At 41.8% G+C, this 18032-nt stretch overlaps 1 protein-coding gene across 3 annotated transcripts in view; it reads left to right on the plus strand.

Annotated features, from left to right (window-relative positions):
- greb1l (GREB1 like retinoic acid receptor coactivator) overlaps positions 1–18032 on the plus strand; it is a 47001-nt gene that overhangs the window by 25693 nt on the left and 3276 nt on the right. For 2 of the 3 annotated variants that reach the window (XM_028593444.1, XM_028593445.1), the window contains exons 7-32: positions 106–228; positions 3407–3529; positions 4622–4759; positions 4913–5038; positions 5672–5809; positions 6270–6455; positions 6691–6990; positions 7112–7240; positions 7973–8107; positions 8370–8570; positions 8734–8914; positions 9511–9700; positions 10864–11000; positions 11198–11540; positions 12067–12182; positions 12665–12897; positions 13032–13594; positions 13695–13803; positions 13954–14100; positions 14244–14383; positions 14601–14762; positions 14965–15169; positions 15935–16097; positions 16341–16556; positions 16648–16789; positions 16880–17080. In XM_028593444.1, the coding sequence (XP_028449245.1) occupies positions 106–228; positions 3407–3529; positions 4622–4759; positions 4913–5038; positions 5672–5809; positions 6270–6455; positions 6691–6990; positions 7112–7240; positions 7973–8107; positions 8370–8570; positions 8734–8914; positions 9511–9700; positions 10864–11000; positions 11198–11540; positions 12067–12182; positions 12665–12897; positions 13032–13594; positions 13695–13803; positions 13954–14100; positions 14244–14383; positions 14601–14762; positions 14965–15169; positions 15935–16097; positions 16341–16556; positions 16648–16789; positions 16880–17080 (4847 nt within the window). The remainder of the gene's footprint in view (positions 1–105; positions 229–3406; positions 3530–4621; positions 4760–4912; positions 5039–5671; positions 5810–6269; positions 6456–6690; positions 6991–7111; positions 7241–7972; positions 8108–8369; positions 8571–8733; positions 8915–9510; positions 9701–10863; positions 11001–11197; positions 11541–12066; positions 12183–12664; positions 12898–13031; positions 13595–13694; positions 13804–13953; positions 14101–14243; positions 14384–14600; positions 14763–14964; positions 15170–15934; positions 16098–16340; positions 16557–16647; positions 16790–16879; positions 17081–18032) is intronic. The other variant, XM_028593446.1, reaches the window with a different exon arrangement.

The raw sequence follows: 18032 nt of genomic DNA on the forward strand, positions 1-18032 counted from the left end.
TTCATATTACAATTCAGTCTTGCAATGCTCTGATTTATTCTCTGACGATGTGCTGTTACGTACTGTTTGTCACAGTTTTTGTCATTCCTCTCTGTCCCTTCTCAGACTGTAAAACCCGCCAGTTCTCTAGCAGTGCATCAACGTCCAAACCCAGCTCGTCCTCCTCTCTCAGCAGCAAAGAAAATGGAGGCACCAGTGGACACAGCTCCTCTCCCTTCTCCCTCTCAGGTGAGAGTGCATGCAGCAGAGATAACATACATTGCAAGATTTAGCAATTCCCTTTAGGCAGAGATGGCAAAATTACTCACGTCCCGTACTCAAGTAGAAGTACAGATACTTGTGTTAAAAAATACTCTGGTAAAAGTAGAAGTACTGATTTAACTTCTTTACTCAAGTAAAAGTAACAAAGTACAGGCTTGGAAATTTACTTAAAGTATAAAAGTAAAACTAGCCTTGCGAATGACAACCATTTTTTATGCAATGCCACCTTGACCACACAGATGTTACTAGAGTTCAAGCTGAGAAACTTCAGTGGACATGGAAAAAAGGCTCTTTATATGCCATTGCCTACATTTTAAATGGATGTCTGCCGATAGGGCTAAAACATCACATATATGATTATTGTGACAGAGACTGGGACTCCAGATTAATAAGATTCTGACTGAGTAGCAAGATATGAATTCAATTGTGATTCTGTGAGAATTCACAGATCCAGTTTCTCTTTTTTAATCTTCCCCTTAACATTGAAAGGAATCTATGTATGTGTGTGTGCTCAAATATGGCTTCTGGAAAGAAAATAAAGGATAAAATATGAATTACTAAACACACATTAATTAAGAAGTTCCCCATACTTTAGTTACGCAACACACTCGCCAGGAGTCATTCTTGATGCCTACTATCTCAAACATCTCTCTCAGATAAGGCCAAGGATGATTGGGAATGTCTTGCGGCTTGTCTGCCGAATCTCTGGGATCTCCGTTTTCTTCCTTTTCAGTCATGTCGCCGTCCATACTACTATGTGCTAATGTGACTGCCATCAAGCCGCAATGATTTGCCGCGAATGAATGCCATCGAATCTGTCGAGTCGTCTTGTAGTGGTGCGTCAAGTGCAACGTATATTCCCATCCAATTAGATTGAATTCGGTATTGATGACGCGAAAAATAATAACAGTAACTCCACTGAAATAATTTGTAAAGTAACGAGCCAATTTTGTAAAATGTAAGGAGTAGAAAGTACCGATATTTGTGTTAAAATGTAAGGAATAAAAGTAAAAAGTCGGCACAAAATAAATAGTAAAGTAAAAATATCTGAAAAATGTACCTGTACAGTAACAATGTATTTGTACTTCGTTACTTCCCACATCTGCCTTTAGGTATACATGGATTAACTTCTCTGCAAGATGATTATACTAACATTTAAACAGTTGGTTGACTAAAAAGTTATGTAGAATGTATTGCTGCGTCCATTCTCCTTCAAATGACAACCCGAAATGTATATATTTCACCAAAAAGAGCATTGGTTCGTTTATGCTAATAGGTTTACGTTGTTGCCATAGAAACTGATGGTGGTGGCTAAGCTCTGATATTTTGGACTACTACACTGCATTCTGCTGTAGATGAGTGAGTTTGTGACAAAGTGGAGGCTTTGCTGGTTGTGTTTCATCTCATTTTGTTGCTGTGATGCTTTGGTGTATATTCTGGTTTCGGGTACTCATTTCGGGTAAACCAACAGCTAAATGACTGTGAAACAGATTCTGCCTTTCTTTGAAGAGATGTTTCTTCTCTGACCTCTCACAACAGGAGCGCCTGTTCCCTCTTTGATTGAAAAAAAGCTCCCGGGCTGATGGTATTGATTTGTTCTGAGCCTGGAAGCTGCCTGTCAGCAGAGATCTCACACAGAAATGTGTTCGAAAACTGAGCTGTTGGGGCTCATTGTTTTTGGAATACTTTATTTTCATTTTTCAGTTTACAAGAACAAACATAAACAAACAACCCCCCCATCCCCTATCCCCAAAAGGATGCTCCAATATTTTAAAGCAGGTATACAATGTTTGGAGGTCAGTCACATTCCAATACTACATTATCCACATAATCTAGATATGGCTGCCAAATTTTAAAGCGTAACTCTCGCCAAAATGCAACATAGGGTCTTTTTGTGAATGTACCCGAGTCAAACTTTCGTTTAAAAGCATACTTAGGACGGTAGCGCCACTTTTAAGATGTACCGTATTTTCGTCTTTCAGTCAAATGGCCTTTTGAATGGGAGTAATAGGGGCACTTTTATGCTAGCCTCAAAATCACTATTTTTAAAACACTAAGAAGGCTCGACACAACATGATACTTTGCTCCAAGTATCACCAGGGGCTCTACACATGAACTCAGCATTGAGAACATTGTTTGTGTACCCAGAGTTTACTAAAAAGAAAGGTTTTTGAACAACTCACCGTAGCTCTTGTTGTTTCCGGCCGCTACCACGTCGGCAGTCAAAACGAGTCAATATCGAAACAAGTAGCCCCAGATTTAGTATATCCCTTGGTCACCGGTGTAGTTAAGGTGTAGAGCCCCTGGTGATACTTGGAGCAAAGTCTCATGTTGTGTTGAGACTTCTTAGTGTTTTAAAAATAGCTGTTTTGATGCTAGCATAAAAGTGTCCCTATTACTCCCATTCAAAAGGCCATTTGACCGAAAAACTAAAATACGGTACATCTTAAAAGTGGCGCTTCCGTCCTAAATATGCTTTTAAACGAAAGTTTGACTCGTTACATTCACAAAAAGACCCTAGGTTGCATTTTGGCGAGAGTTACGCTTTAATAAAGGTGTTGTATCCCTTTCTAAGGTTATATGTTATTTTTTCTAAAGGCACATAGTTATTCATTTCTAAATACCATTAAGTTATGGATAGAGGGGAATCAGACTTCCATATGACAGCAATAAACTTTCTGGCCACTACCAGGGCTATTTCCAAAAAGTTTATTTGAAATTCGTTAAGTGGTTTATCAATTTTCATAAAGCTCCCCAGCAAGCAAAATTCTGGGTCGGGGCTCATTGTTGGCATGACCCTAGCCTGATATCTCCTGACTGCAACCTTCAGGTACATTCTGCTCCCAAATAGGTTGCTGGCTCTTAGCAAGCCAAGAGGTTAAACATTGTAACATGCACTTTTCCTCCTCTGCTCCAAATGAATGTTTATCCTGGAATGATTAATGAAAAGGAGAGCTATGATTTGTTTGCATTGTGCAGTGGACATTGGATACAGACACAGAAGCGTCTGCTAGTGTTTGATTAGTAGAATAAAGGCCAAAGGTAACCAAATGACCAATCAGCTTAACAGTGGGTGTTAATGTTGCAGGGTGTATATATATATATATATTTAATGATACATTTATTATCTTGTTTTTACCTCCAGATTCTCCAGACACCAGAACAATGCAAGTATCCTCAATCTTTTTCGGGAGTCAGGACCTCAGCAGAGACTGCAGTTTCCCCAAACCTCTTTCATCCCCATCTGGAAACAAGACTCTACCAATAGGTGAAGCTCCTTTTTTAATACACCCTCTGGACTAAGCTTTACTATGCTTTATCGATGATACAAGAGACCCACACAATAACATAAACCACATTGTTTTATACTAGTTGCATCCAGGCTTTGGCAGTGACATTTGCAAGGATTTAGATGCTGATAAGCCTTATGCCTTCATGTGAGTCACTTAAATGGCCTTCCACTTATGCTGGAAAGGGTTGCTTCAGCATAAGGCAGATGATGCCGTGGCTGACCATGGAGACCAGATTAACCTCTGCTATGGCCTGCTTAAACACACACACATGCACACGTAACATCTACACACAAACCGATGCATGAGTGTGCACTTGTATTTACACACCAATCAATACTGAAGGAAGGAATGCTGTAATGACTTTTTAAGGCTTTGCTATCTAGTAGCTCCTTTACAAGGTTGTGATATTGACAAGCAAAGGCTACACACACCAATCAATGTTTTAGTGTATTGCAAACACAGTGAATATGAGGTTGCAAAATGTTCAATCCCATCACTGGCAATACACGTTAATGTATAGGAAATCAATAAGTCACCTTTAGTACTGACTCATTTTTATGTATTGCTAAGCAGATAGTTGTGAAAACATTTTATATTTATATCCCAACAACTATTGGATGGATTGCCATGATATTGTATTTACAGAAAAGCATGGTGCCAAGAGGATGAAGCCTAATTACGTTGCTAATCTAATGACTTTTCCTTTTTGTGCCATCACCAGTTCCAAATGAAAAACTTTGGTTTATGACTACAACCTGCAAAACGAATTACAATTCCCATCAGCCTCAACTGTACTTTGTGTTTTGTACTAATTAGCGAATGTTAGCATGCTAACACTCTACACTAAGATTGTGACCATGGTAAACATTATACCTGCTAAACATCAGCATATTAGCATTGTCACTGTGTGCATGTTAGCAAGTCTTATTTCCACAACCATTAAATCTCAATATAGTGAAATATAAAGAACATTGTTAATGTTCTGAATGTTGAGTACAGAACCTTTAACTATCTCTAGCATATTACCGGTAATGTGTGTATTTATCTGCATGCATGTTTGTCTCTAGTGCCCACAGCTCTGAGGGTGAATGGGCCGACAAATAGCCTGGGTGTTGATGGGCGTCCTCCCTTACTGAGCCCCTCCGTGGTCTCTTTAGGGCCACCAGGTCAGGGGTATCGCAATTCTGACTTAGGAGACAGTCCTGGTAAGTCCTTCCTTTCTGAAGAGTAAATAAATAATAAAAGTTTAGTAAAGCAAAACGTTTTTAGTAGTAAATAAAGTCACATATCTTAAGAAGCTATATGCTAAACATTCATTATAATTATTGTTGTTCTCTGTGTCTGTTTTGGATGTTCAGTATCCTCTGCCATGAACTCGGGTCCTCCAAAGAAGCGCCACCGGAGCTGGCATCCCAACTCGTTGGTACCCGTCCCACCAACAGCCGTCCCTGTGCCGGCCCTCCGGCCGATAGTTTGTTCTCCAGGTCAGTTCCTGAGCCCAATCAGGACGGCTCTCTATGAGCTGTGATGTATTTTACACGAGTCAGCATGAGATGGAATAAAAATGTGTGTGCAGACATGTGCCATTAGGAGCAGAAGCTGTGTTGTTTATAACCTCCCCGACCACCACCCCCTCTCCTTCTGGGTTGGGGCTGAGTATGCCACATCCCTGATGTTTTCTGGTTGTTAGGGATGATTCACTCAGTATCTCCATGGAGATAGAGCTGGAGAGTTTGTTGCACAATTGGTTTAAAAAAAATAAATAGCATGATTGAGGAAGATTTCTTCCACATGATGTATTTGTGGTTATTATGTAAGAGCATCATTTCAGATAAATTGCCCTGATTTTTTTTTTTATTTCATTTATAACATTGCTGTGATCGCAGTCACAAATATTACTGCACCTACTGTTACTGAGAAGAATGGTCTTATTGCCATTTCTGTGATGGATTTCTTTTTGTACCATCATGCTGTTTTAGACATGGAAATATTGTGGAAATAATATGTGTTTTATGACTTAAATAATAATAAAACACTAATTCAAACTTGACTATGTCACAATTAAGCTGTAGGTGATTAATCCTAGTATTGACATGTATTCTTTTATTGCCCTCCAGGTTCAGTATTAGGAGTGGCCTCTCCTCAGCCACCAGTAGCAGGAGTCCTTCAGCCCCAACCTGTCAGCGCTGGAGAGACGGTCATCGTCCCCGACAACCTGCTCAGCTCTTCAGGAGTTCGCCCCGTCATCCTCATCGGTACAAGCTTTATTTGAATGAACTGCTCCTTCCTAATACTGCAAATTAAATATCACCCTGCAGGGCATAGCAAAACAATGTTTATGAATGTCAGAAAAACTGAATCAGAGGCTGTTTTACCACTAAGTAGAATAAAGTGAATTTCAAAATGTCAGGGAGCCAACCAATAAATTCTTTTCACAAAGGCATGAGTAGTTAACTTGTTCAAATGACAAATGCAAACAATCAGATTTTTTTATTAGTTAGCCATTTCCTATCCGGCGTCTCGCGGCTAGCTGCCTTTTGTACCTTGTACCTTGAAATATGAAGTGTCTAAATATCAAGCTTATACTCATAACTGTACTTTCAAAATTGTGAAAGTTTTTTCAATTCAGCAGAACAAATATTGAAGTTGTTGTTACTTGTTGTCCCATATTTCTGGCTGCTGTTTGTTTTGTCTAATGGTAACTTTTCTTTTCAGGGCATGGCACTTTACCTTATTTTTATGGGAATGTCGGGGACATAGTGGTGAGCCCCCTCCTGGTCAGCTGCTATAATAACGGCCAGTTGACAGAGAAAACCCTGGAGACGTTGGGCCTCAACAGCAGCCAGCTTCTCTGTGTGGAGACAATGATTCTGCTCACTTTACAGTATCTTGCACGTTTAGGTAAGCAGCAAACTCACACGCACAAAGCAGCGTCGCTGTCACTAGTGTTTTTTCTGACATGTTTGCAGTTCTCAAACACACAGTGTAGTGGGGCGGCTGACCGGGAGGTGCTGGTGTATTATTTAAAACAGAAACATGGCTGACAAAACAAATCTCTAACTTTGTTATACATATTAATACATGTAAGCTTCTATATCAGTGGTTTTGACTTTTCATATTTGAATTGTTTTTGCAGGCTCGGTGCAGATTCCTCTGAGGGAGGAGCTGGAGCAGATTGTTTTGAAGGCCATGCTGTGCTGTCCTAGGGGTCCCGCCATCTCCCCGTCCCAGCTGCCCTGGTTAGCTCGGCTGGAATCCAGCGTCTCAGGGGGCAGTGTCCAAGTCATGGTTACCCATAACTCTTTGGGAGAAGGCATCTCTGAGTCACTTCGGTCTCTCAGTGAGGGTCCTCACAACCAGAAGTGCCTGCCAACCTATGTTGTCATTATATGTGCCTCTAAAATGAGTGGCAGCGAGTTCTGTGTGCTAGTTTTGGGTGAGTGTTGCCACCTAGTTGAAACCATTTAACTTGGTTGTGACCTTATTACTTTGACCAATCTGTGCACAATATGTATGCAAAATTTATGATCTAATCTTATCTTATGTGTTGGACACAGGAAAGTACCAAGCAAGGGCCTTAGCTGAGGGGATGCTTACAACCAATGAGTTTCTGAAGGAAATCAGTTACGAGCTCATCACAGGGAAAGTCAGCATCTTGGCATCTCACTTCAAAACCACGTCACTAGGTGAGTGCATATTAGGAGATTTTAAAGTCTTCATTTGGAAGAAACAAGATGGACTGAATATTTCCCACAGCGTTTTATGATTACATTTATATGAAAAACATTACACTTAAAGCCAATGCTCTATAATGACTAGAAGTGTGAATCTTCACTGGTCTCACAATTCAATTTGATTACGATTATCCTGTCAACGATTCGATACGATTCGACATTCCGATTGGATCACGATGCGCCACCTCTTCAAATTTTTTATATATTGCTTTACATGGTTTTCATCAACAAATTCAAGCAGTCCGATGTATATGAACTTCCATTTTTGGGGGGGATCTGCTCTTAAAAGGCACTTCACGAATGTAGCTAGAGTCTGAACACAGCAGAGAACAGACAAGAGGCAAAAAAAAAAAGCAGCAAAATAAAAATGAACAAGCAATAACAGGCAATAATCGATTATGGTATGTCACTGCATCGATGCAGAATCCCCCACGTCATAGTCGTCATCCACTAACTAAATTAATCACAAGACAAGTTTGACACTATGATGTTGTCCGAATATCAAGAACTAAACTAGAACATGGTGTCATGAATCAGTTTAATTTGATCCGTATGATAACTGCATTTCTGTATCCCGAGTTTTAGAACGACTGGATCGTATTTCGTAACACATTATTTGTGTTGTAGCAGCTGGTATGCCTGGCTCTGTGTCTTTGTGTGACCATGGTGACTGGTTGTTTTTAGGGGACAATTTGGACAAGCAGCTTGTGCGATACCAGCGCAGACGGAAGGGACAGGTCATCCAGCCCTTCCAGAGCGATGTCACTTACCACATCCACTCCCAGGAGGCTGCCAGCATGTCACCACCCTCAGACAGAGGTTAGCCTGCTCTCTATCGTACTCACTCACTGAACTGCTTGGCTCACCTGCCAGAGGCAGCCAAAACAATCAATGTATATTCCACATAGACTCATGTTCATATTACGGTTATTCTGCAGCAAATGAAATGTTTGAAATTAGTAGCAATATTCTCCACATTTTCAAATGTCTGTTTTACTTAAGGTAAAACAAGGTAATTATTATTTTGTCGCACATTATATTATACTATATTGACATACTCTCCTTCTGCGTTTTCCTGTAGCAGAGCTGTTGTGTAAGGTCTTCCAGATCTATCCGACCCAGCTGAGCGTGGCTCGGAGTCTCCTCTCTCAAGTCTGCTCCATCGCTGACTCAGGAACCCAGAACCTCGACTTGGGGCGTTTTTGTAAAGTGGACTTTCTTGTTCTGGTCCCTCCATCTCACATTCTGGTACACCAGACAGCACAGCGCATACGACAATCAGGTCTGTGTCCAGAGGCAACGTCATAAATAACAACATCATAAAGATTCAAGGATGACTTTTCCTCCTACTTAGTTCTTGAAACTTTCCATGCCAGAGACTTAATGTTCTAGCAATGGTTTTTCCACTCCGTTGTGAGAACAAGTGGTTTGTTTGTTTCGCTCAGGAGTTCTTGTCGACCTGGGAATCGAGGACGTCTGCACAGCCCACCAGAAATCAGACAAGTACGTGGTGCGTCTAGACGGTGAAGTTCACGCCAAGATGGAAGCCTTCATGAGGAAAGTCAAGCAGAACCCCTACACCCTGTTTGTCCTCATTCACGACAACTCTCACGTCGACCTCACAAGGTAATACGACTCCGCTGACATTATTTCGCTCTGTTGATAATCTAAAGCTGTGTGAAACATGCTGTTGTTATGGCTGCAAATCTAGCCTTTTCATACACTGATTAAAGTGGAGAAAGGAGAACAGCTGCAAGCAAGTGAAAACACACACAACACCAAGTATCTATAACCTTTTATTTTGGTCAAATGTGTTTTTTTTTTTTTTTTTTTTTTAATTATGTTTAGACATATGTGGTTCAAATTGATATTTGAGCCACATTGTTTGCTGGATTTGTTGATGCAGTTTGACATTATCAGGCATTTTATTTTTCTGTTCAGATATGGTTGCTACTGCTGCCAGCCTCCAAGATCTTATTCCAAGCAAACTGCTGTTGTCTCTGCCAGAAAACATAACAGACATCACTTCACTTCCTGTTTTCCAGAGGGTTTTTCTTGGGAATGACACACTGTTAGCAAAGCGAAAATTAAAACCCTCACTAACACAATGGAGTTGTTATTTGTGTCCATATTTAATGTTATTAACAGCTACGGTATGATTTGAACTGGAATCTAGAATACCCCTCACAGGTTTTAAACACTTTGCCCTACTTCTTCTCCAGTGCTCTGTCAGGCTCTGTGTGCCACGGCGAGCTGCAGGGTTTGGCTGACCGGGTGGTGAACTGCCAGGAAGTCCTGGATGCCATGAACCTCCTGGTCCTGCAGGTCAGCTGCTTCCCGCACACACTGCAGACCCGCCAGTCCCGCATCAGCATCCACAACGAAGTTCACTGGCCCTCCAACGAAAGTCTGGTGAGTATTATTTTAACATCCCAAATGTCCTCTGCACATCGTTAGCCAGAGTATGGCTGTCTCATACTTTTGTAAAGACGCATAGTTCAGTGAAGGTCACACTATTTCATGTCTGAATTTTGTTAAGTTTCAACATTATGGCAGCATGCAGAGGCCAGTTTGCAACAGCTGTGGTTTAGCTACTCCACCTGGTGGACTTAAAGTGCACTTACACTAACAGAAGAGGCAACTCGATGATGACTTTTGAGATAATAAATGAGATATCTTTTAGTAATTTTTGCTTTAATTTGACAGTTGTAGAGGCAGTCAGGAAATATGGGGAGAAACATTAGGCTACTGGGGCGCCCCAAGATATAATGTTTTTTTTTTTAACATATTTCTGCTCATGATACACTATACCTGTATGGTGCTATTGAAATATCTTCAAATATTTGTTCTGGTTTCAGATCATTGTGTGCTTTGTTCTAATTCTGTTAACACTTATGTCGTAAACGGGGTTTAGGTCCGTCCTAATTATATTTAAGCTTGTACCGTTTTATTATTTAAATACATGAATATAATTCAGAGTCTCAGAGCAGAGGGGTGTTATGGTCATGCTGTTCTAGTTATTCTCATTATTATATTGAGCTGAATTTACAGTAGCACATAATATTGAAGTATTGTCTGGATGACATTATTTAGAGCAGTGGTTACCAAACTGAGACAGGTCAAACAGGAGAAAAAAGAGCTCTACAAAACAAGATTGATTTTTTTTTTAGACATTCCTCGAATAATTTCATGTGAGTTACTGCATAATATTCAGGCAGCGTAAAAAAAGATTACTCAAATCATTACTTTTTGTTCCATAGACATATGCAACTGCTGATGATAGTTGGCAGGTAGACATTACCACATTTTAAGGGGATACACGCGAAAAAAGCTGGGAACTGCTCATTCAAGAAGGCAATGTAATATAATAATGAAGTGAAAGCACTCACTAAGCTTTCAGATCAAGCATAATGCAACGAGACGAGACTCATTATATGCTTAGTAAACTAGTTCTGCTTTTAAACACTACATTTGGTGAAGTATTAGTCATTTTGTAAATTGGAGAAAAAAAATCTAAAAGTATTTACATTTAAAACAGAATGCCATGTTCTTACTATATTATATTTTTCATCCAGCAGGGGGAGCAGTTTCCTAATGAGTTGCTCTACTTTGGCCTGAGGGACTACAGCAGCTCCCTGCAGTGGGGCGTGGCCAGCCCCATTCTGCGTTGTGATGATGCCTTTGAGAAGATGGTCCACACACTGCTGGAAAGGTGATTATGGTGTTACTGATCATTGTGAGACATATTGTCAATATCAAAATCTTACAGATGTGTATTTTCAAATGGCATTCACTGGCAGTGAGTAGGTTAAGAAACACAAACCTGTCTCAAGTAATTTTGCCTGTTGATAAAATGTGTCATATTCAGCTATAGAGCTCAAACTAATAAACTCCCTATTTGTGTCCCAGGCATCCGCACCTTCACAGCATGGTGATCCGCAGCTACCTGCTGATTCAGCAGTACACTGAGGCCATGATGGCCCTGACCTCTTCCCCGTCGCTTAGAGACCACATAACCCCAGAGACCCTGGCCATGGTGGAGGACCTGATCAACGCGCCAAGCAGAGAGGGCTCCCAGGGCCGTGGCCATATGCTGTTGGTTCGAGTCCCCTCACTACAGCTGGCAATGCTGGCCCGGGAACGATTAGAGGATGTTAGGGACAAACTGGGCCTCCAGTTGTGCTTTGCCGTGCTGCTGGGAAGCCCGGCCTCGGAACTCAACCTGCCCAGAAACTTCACCAGCCGCCTCAAGGTGAGAATGCCATGCAACCAGAGTCACATGAGTCTTTTTATTGTGTTATTTTACCAAACATTTTAAATATTTATATAAAGTGACTGTGGTTTATTCAAGCAAGATGTGTTAAGGAAATCCGATCCATGAGTGAAACATTCAAGTTCATTAATGTTTGAATAGGTATCAGGATTTGAATGAAATTCGCTTTTACGGAGAAGTCTGAAGTGATTATCTGAGAGTTCTCAGAATTCACTTGTCTCTTTTTCTCAGTTTTTTGACATTGTAAATGATCTCAGACCTCATTAAAATCACCAAATATCGCCACTGAAACCCCACTAGTGAATGTTGTTTAGACTATTCTTCATTTGACACATTCACATTTGAAATAATATGGGACCTGTGATCTGGACTACTAGCTTAAAAAAATATTTTTGTTGAATTAAATTTGCCCTGTGTCAGCCTGAAATGCATTTTTGGTCTAGTTCTAAATGATGCAAAAATAACTCAACAATAAACATTATGTAATAATTGTGTTATGCTGTAGGCCTGGAGAGGCTGTGAGAATGGAGACTGGGTACCGCACACTTATGAGGATCTGGAAGGGCTGCCCTGCATCGTTATCCTTACAGGAAAGGACCCTCTTGGAGAAACCTTTCCGAGGTAAGCTCCCCCATCACTTAAAAATAATCAAATGTGATCAGTCATGGAAAGTATAGTACGTTGCCTTTAAGCTCATCTATAATTCCTCTTGGTGTGCCGTTACCATGACTTTTTTTTTTTTTTTACCCTCCAAGTGTTATCTTACACGTCTTCACACTGTGTGGGTTGTCTTCTCTACAAGAGTGGCCCAATTTCGTTTGTTCCTGAACCCAGTTTGCCAGTCCTGGGTTGTTTATCTCTTGTGTCAGCATCAGTAAACCATCTGAGTTATAGCACAAGCATTTAAACTTAATTAAAACTTAATGCTTGAGTGATTTAATCAAATTTTTCAATATAATTGGGGTAATTTGATTGTGTACAATTTACAAATAAATACATTTTGGCCTAAAATTTTTTTTCAAAATTAAAGACATGTAGATGAGAACATAGAAATAGGCAACACTCTTTCTATGCAACAATCTTTCACACTTTTACCCTTCTAGGTCTCTGAAATACTGCGACCTGCGTCTGATAGACTCCAGCTACCTGAGTCGTACAGCCCTGGAGCAGGAGGTGGGGCTGGCCTGCACCTATGTGTCCATGGGCGTGGTGCAGGAGCCCAAAAATGCCATGGCCCCTCGGGAATCCGAAGGAGAAAAGGCCACCACCAGCTTGAATGATGGAGAAGAGCTGGAAAGGCCTCAGAGCAACGGCAGTGCTGCAACCAGAACATCTGGTGAGCCCCTGCCCTCACTGAGATACTGAGTCTTAGGATTCAAGACGCAAACACCAGATGTTGACTTTAAGTAATATCTTCAAAATTAGCTTTATTTGTATTTATCCTCCTACTCTCTTCATGTCTCCACTCAGGCTCTTTTCCAGAGAACGGTGTCAGTTCATCTGACGTTGCCGACTCTTGCCAAAAGCCCTCCACCTCCACCTGCCCCCCCGAAGGTGCCATCACCTCCGACATAAGCACAGTAACATTAACACAAGGCTTCAAGCAGGAGTGTGATTCCCTCGCAAGCCAGCTCTCCTCCAACCCCTCCAAAGCCCCTCCCTCTCTTTACTCCAGTTCCTCCTCTTCCTCCCCCTCCCAATCGTCCTCATCCACCCAGAGACCCAGCCAGTCCACACAGTGTGGTCGAGACTCTAAGCCCGCTCGGGTGTCACCGCGGACAGTCATTTTGTCACGGGCGGCATACAACCTGCTGGCGGGGGAGTCTGGGAGTCAGCTGAGCTCCTTCTCCCTGCTGCCTCATGCAGATGTAGCCTGGAGCAGCCCCCTGAGGCCCCTCATCACTCACAACCTGCAGGGGGCAGAGCAGAGCATTTACTACCGCCAGTGGACCATCGCCAGGCAGCATCACGCCGATTACGAAGCTCCATCTGTGCCACATCCACGACGCCTGCTACTCAGTGGACCCCCACAGGTGCATATAAGTACTATTATGCATATTATATTAATTATGCATCTGCATTTAAGTGTCATTGTAACATTACAGGGATGATTTATTTCATGTCCTTTGTTAGGTGGGAAAAACTGGTGCCTATCTGCAGTTTCTTCGTATCCTGTTTCGAATGCTCATCAGATTGTTGGAGGTAGATGTGTATGATGAGGAAGAGAAGGAGGAGGAAGAAGGTGAAGATCATTGGGACTTAACTGACTTATTTATTCTGACCTCATGGTTTTAAACACACCATAGACATAATAAGGAACTAAATGTCAGATTGTCTTTTTCACGGTGATTTAGTTTTTGTTCTCATCTTTTCATGTTCTTTTCATATCCAGAAACATTAGAGGTTACAACTCTAGTAAATACCCAGTTGCCGGACATTGAGGAAGTGCGAAAGCTGCCCTTTGACCCCTACCCCCGGGACCCTAAGTTCAGGAAGGCCAGCCCTGTTTACACTGACAAGATGCCAAAGTGCTTAAAAGGTCAGCAGAAATATGCAAACACTCAGCAGAGTCAGTCACTTTTAATCTGCCAGTGTAAATACAACATGGGTGTTACTTTAATATTAAGTTGAGCAAGGTTATCTCAAAGTAGGAGAGTGAACATGTTTTGATTTTTATTGCAGATTTTAAGCAAGAAGGCGAGAGCCAAACACCAGCCAAACGAGAGACCAAGTCCATACGTCTGAGCAGGTTTGCTGCCCACAATGCCTTTCATCACTGTGAACAGTGTCACCACTACTGTGAAGCAGGCCCTGCCACACAGGTGAGTGCACAGGCTCACATCACACATCTGAGGCACTCATCTGCTGCTTTCTTTGGGCTTGAGTAACTTCAAACTATTGCTGACTTGTAGATGCACATACATATATCCTAACTTGTCAAAAATACTTTGACACTTGAAAGCTTGAGAGCTTTTTTACTATCTGTAGTCATGCTTCAAGGTGATCTCTCGGTGTTAATAATGCATGTGTGTGTTGTAGCTGTCGGAGTGCACCTTCCATGCTTTCACCTTCTGCTCGTCCATGCTGGGGGAGGAAGTCCAGCTCCAGTTTGTCATTCCCAAAGCCAAGGAGCAGCACTTTGTCTTCAGTCAGCAGGGCAGCCACTTGGAGAGCATGCGCCTACCTCTGGTCTCTACCAAGGTTAGTTTACTAGATACATGTAGGATTAGGTGTGTCTGTACGTCTATGTCTGGAGAGGGGGGGTGCTCAGTTCTTTCTGCTAAAGCTCGAAACTGAGGCATTGCAAATCTGCGTATTCAATATTTTATTTTGCTCACAACTTCTACTACACAACTACTCTTTTGTTTTTACTCTACTCTCTTCTTTCTGTGTTTGTCTCTAGGACCCTGATGTGTTCAAGAGTCCAATCTTCACCCCGACTACAGGACGCCAAGAGCACGGCCTGCTCAACATTTTCCATGCTATGGAGGGTGCCATTCATCTGCATATTCTGGTGGTCAAGCAATTTGAGATGCCCCAATACAGAAAGTACTGGCCCAACCACATCCTGCTCGTCCTGCCAGCTATGTTCAACAGCGCGGGAGTTGGTGAGCAGCTTACTACCTAAATAAACTAAAATGTCTTTGTAAGAATGTCATTTTTCAATCTATGGATGCAGTAATTTTATAAAATCTCCCCAATGTGTTACTGATAAAAAAATAAATAAAAAAAACATAAATAAGTTTAAATGTGCCCTGTGGAGTTTTGTTCAGGTGTTTCTCACCAAAATGCAGGACCATGCATCCTCATGTGTGCACGATACAAACCAAACTGGAACCCACTCATAAAAATATTGCTTTATAGCGCTACTAGTTCACTTTACACTTTACAGGGTACCTTTAAGTCTACGTCACCTTGCAACTTATCTCCCTGCTGATAATTATGGGTTTTATTACAGTGAGAGAGCCACCCTGGTCATATATTTATTACAGTCAGTCACTTTTGTTCTACAGCACAAAAGTCTGATTTGTAAGTCAGCCAATCAGGTCCATGGCCTGTCTGAAATGGGTGTAACTAAATTAAGTTACTCCTAAATAAACGGCAACAGGGATTACCCTTTTACCCATTTTACTCGTGTCACAATGGCTGCCTGCCAACATTTCTGTTCAGGATAAACCCAATACACTTTGCTGTTTATGCAACATGCATTTTCTGAACTGCAAGAGTTCAGTTGTAAACTTCGTAATGCAGCTTTTACATTTTATTTGCACTTATCACCTCCTGCAGCACTGTGTTGACGGGCAATGTAGGTGTAACAGTTTTGAGAAAAGCATAAATGGAAAAAAATTGACACGTGCTCCTGTCTGTTCAAGGTGCTGCTCGCTTCATGATCAAAGAGCTGTCATATCATAACCTGGAGCTGGAGAGAAACAGACTCGAGGAGCAAGGTGTCCATAGGCAAGATGTATGGCCTTTCATCGTCATGATGGACGACTCCTGCGTGCTGTGGAACACCCATCAGACAGCAGACAGCAGGTAGAATTTTCTTTTTGATTTGTAAAATTTGCAGAGAGGAGTTATAATTATTCACAATAAATGTTTTTCTTCTTTTTAAGCAAACCTTTTTGCAACAAAAAAGTTTTTGTTACCCCTATAACCGCGATTAAAAATATTTGTATATTATAATATTCAGAGAGGAAAGGACAAAAAAGGTATGTGATTGTTGCCCCCCAAAAAAAAGCTTCTCATATGTGCCCTGTCCTCCTTTTTCTCTCTCAGTGAGACTTCAGATGGAACGAATGTGTCCCTAAAGACAGTGCTGCAGCATATGGAAAACACACCGAAGATCTCCCTGTACGCAATGTGCGGTACACGCAGGTGGAGCAGCAGCCTGGCTCGCAAATCTCCCAGCCACCCCTTCAGCCGGTGTCACCTCCATGACTTTGTCATGCTTAATGTGGACCTGACACAGAATGTTCAATATGACCTTAATCGGTACGTTTGTAGAGGATTGTATCAGTCACGCGTTTGGTGATTTGTGCTGTGTCTCAATCTCCTGGTATTGCTGTTTTGGTCCTATGTGTAGGTATAGCTGTGAGGAGGTGGACTTTAATCTAAGGGTGAACAGCAGTGGGCTGCTGCTGTGTCGCTTTAACTACTTTAACCTAATGAAGAAACACATTCCAGTTGGGGGAAACCATGACTTCGTGGTCAAACCTAAACTCATGGTGGGTGTATGCTTATTTGTCAGTTGGTTTCTAGTGAATGTATTAGTATAAGACACCATCTTACACTAAACTGCTTTCTTCTCTCCCCAGGAAATAGAAAACCCCGCCACAATCAGCCCGTCGCAGTATGTTTGCGCCCCAGACAGCGAGCAGACCTTGCTGGATGCCCCGGCCCAGTTTTTGCTTGAAAAGTTCCTGCAAAGCTGTAGCCACAGACTGTTTCCCAAGGCTGTTCAGAACAGGAACAATCCAGTTCTGGCCATCGACAGCTACCTCAACATCAGCCCGGAGGTGAGAGCTCCCAGGACGTTGCAGTTGAAAGCAGTAGAGAAGGCTATTAGCGTCATTCCTTCAACTTAAACCTAGAAGAAGACCTAAGGGACAAATTATTGTGAAAACCTTTGTAAATACCGTGCTGCTGTTTCAGGGGAATCTTAAAGTATTAACTATAGACCCTTTCCGACCAGAGGGATTTTTGCAGTTCCTAGAACATAATGTTCCTAGAACCCTTTTAGGGTTATACGTGTTTAGGAGTGTTCCGACTGGACCAATTTGGGGATTATTAAGTTCCTCTGACCTTAGTTCCTGTGACTCTTTCAGCTCCTACTTCAGGGCAGGGTCTTTTCCCTTTTCCACAGAGGAACCCTTAGTGACCTAGCAACGTCTGAAACACAAACAGTACATATTCTTCACTGTCTGTTCAATTCGCCTACGTATGCTAACTCATAAGACAAACATCACACATTCAACCAGCTAATTGTTAATGCTTGTTAAAGTTGCCTGTCATTTTGTTTGCCTGTTGCGCTCTGCTCTTCTATCGTCTTCCATCGTATTAATTATCATATTACACTGGAGCCTTCGTCTTCTGTGTTTATCTGTTAAGTACTCCAGCCTAGTCTTTAAACGCCGCTGTTCGAACTCCGTTATGAGCATCCTGGCAAGGCACAACAGGAACATTCCGATGGCCTCCTCCATGCTGGTTTCTTGTTGTATATGGCGCTAAAGTCAAGTGACAACGATATAAAGGCCGTTGCTGTGCTTGCGTCACTCCCTTACCCCTCCTACCAGTTCCTGTGGCCACTTGGCCAGTGCAAATGCAAATGGAAAAAAAAAACAGTTTTGGGGGGAGTAGTTGGTAGATCTGTTTAGAAGTGGACTGTTCCCTATAACTACATTCCTGTAACTACTTGGCTTATGACAAAATATTGTAACAAAAACCTGCTGACTAAGTTTATTTCAATTA

This window comes from Perca flavescens, chromosome 12 (assembly GCF_004354835.1).
Source record: "Perca flavescens isolate YP-PL-M2 chromosome 12, PFLA_1.0, whole genome shotgun sequence".
Lineage (NCBI taxonomy): Eukaryota > Metazoa > Chordata > Actinopteri > Perciformes > Percidae > Perca > Perca flavescens.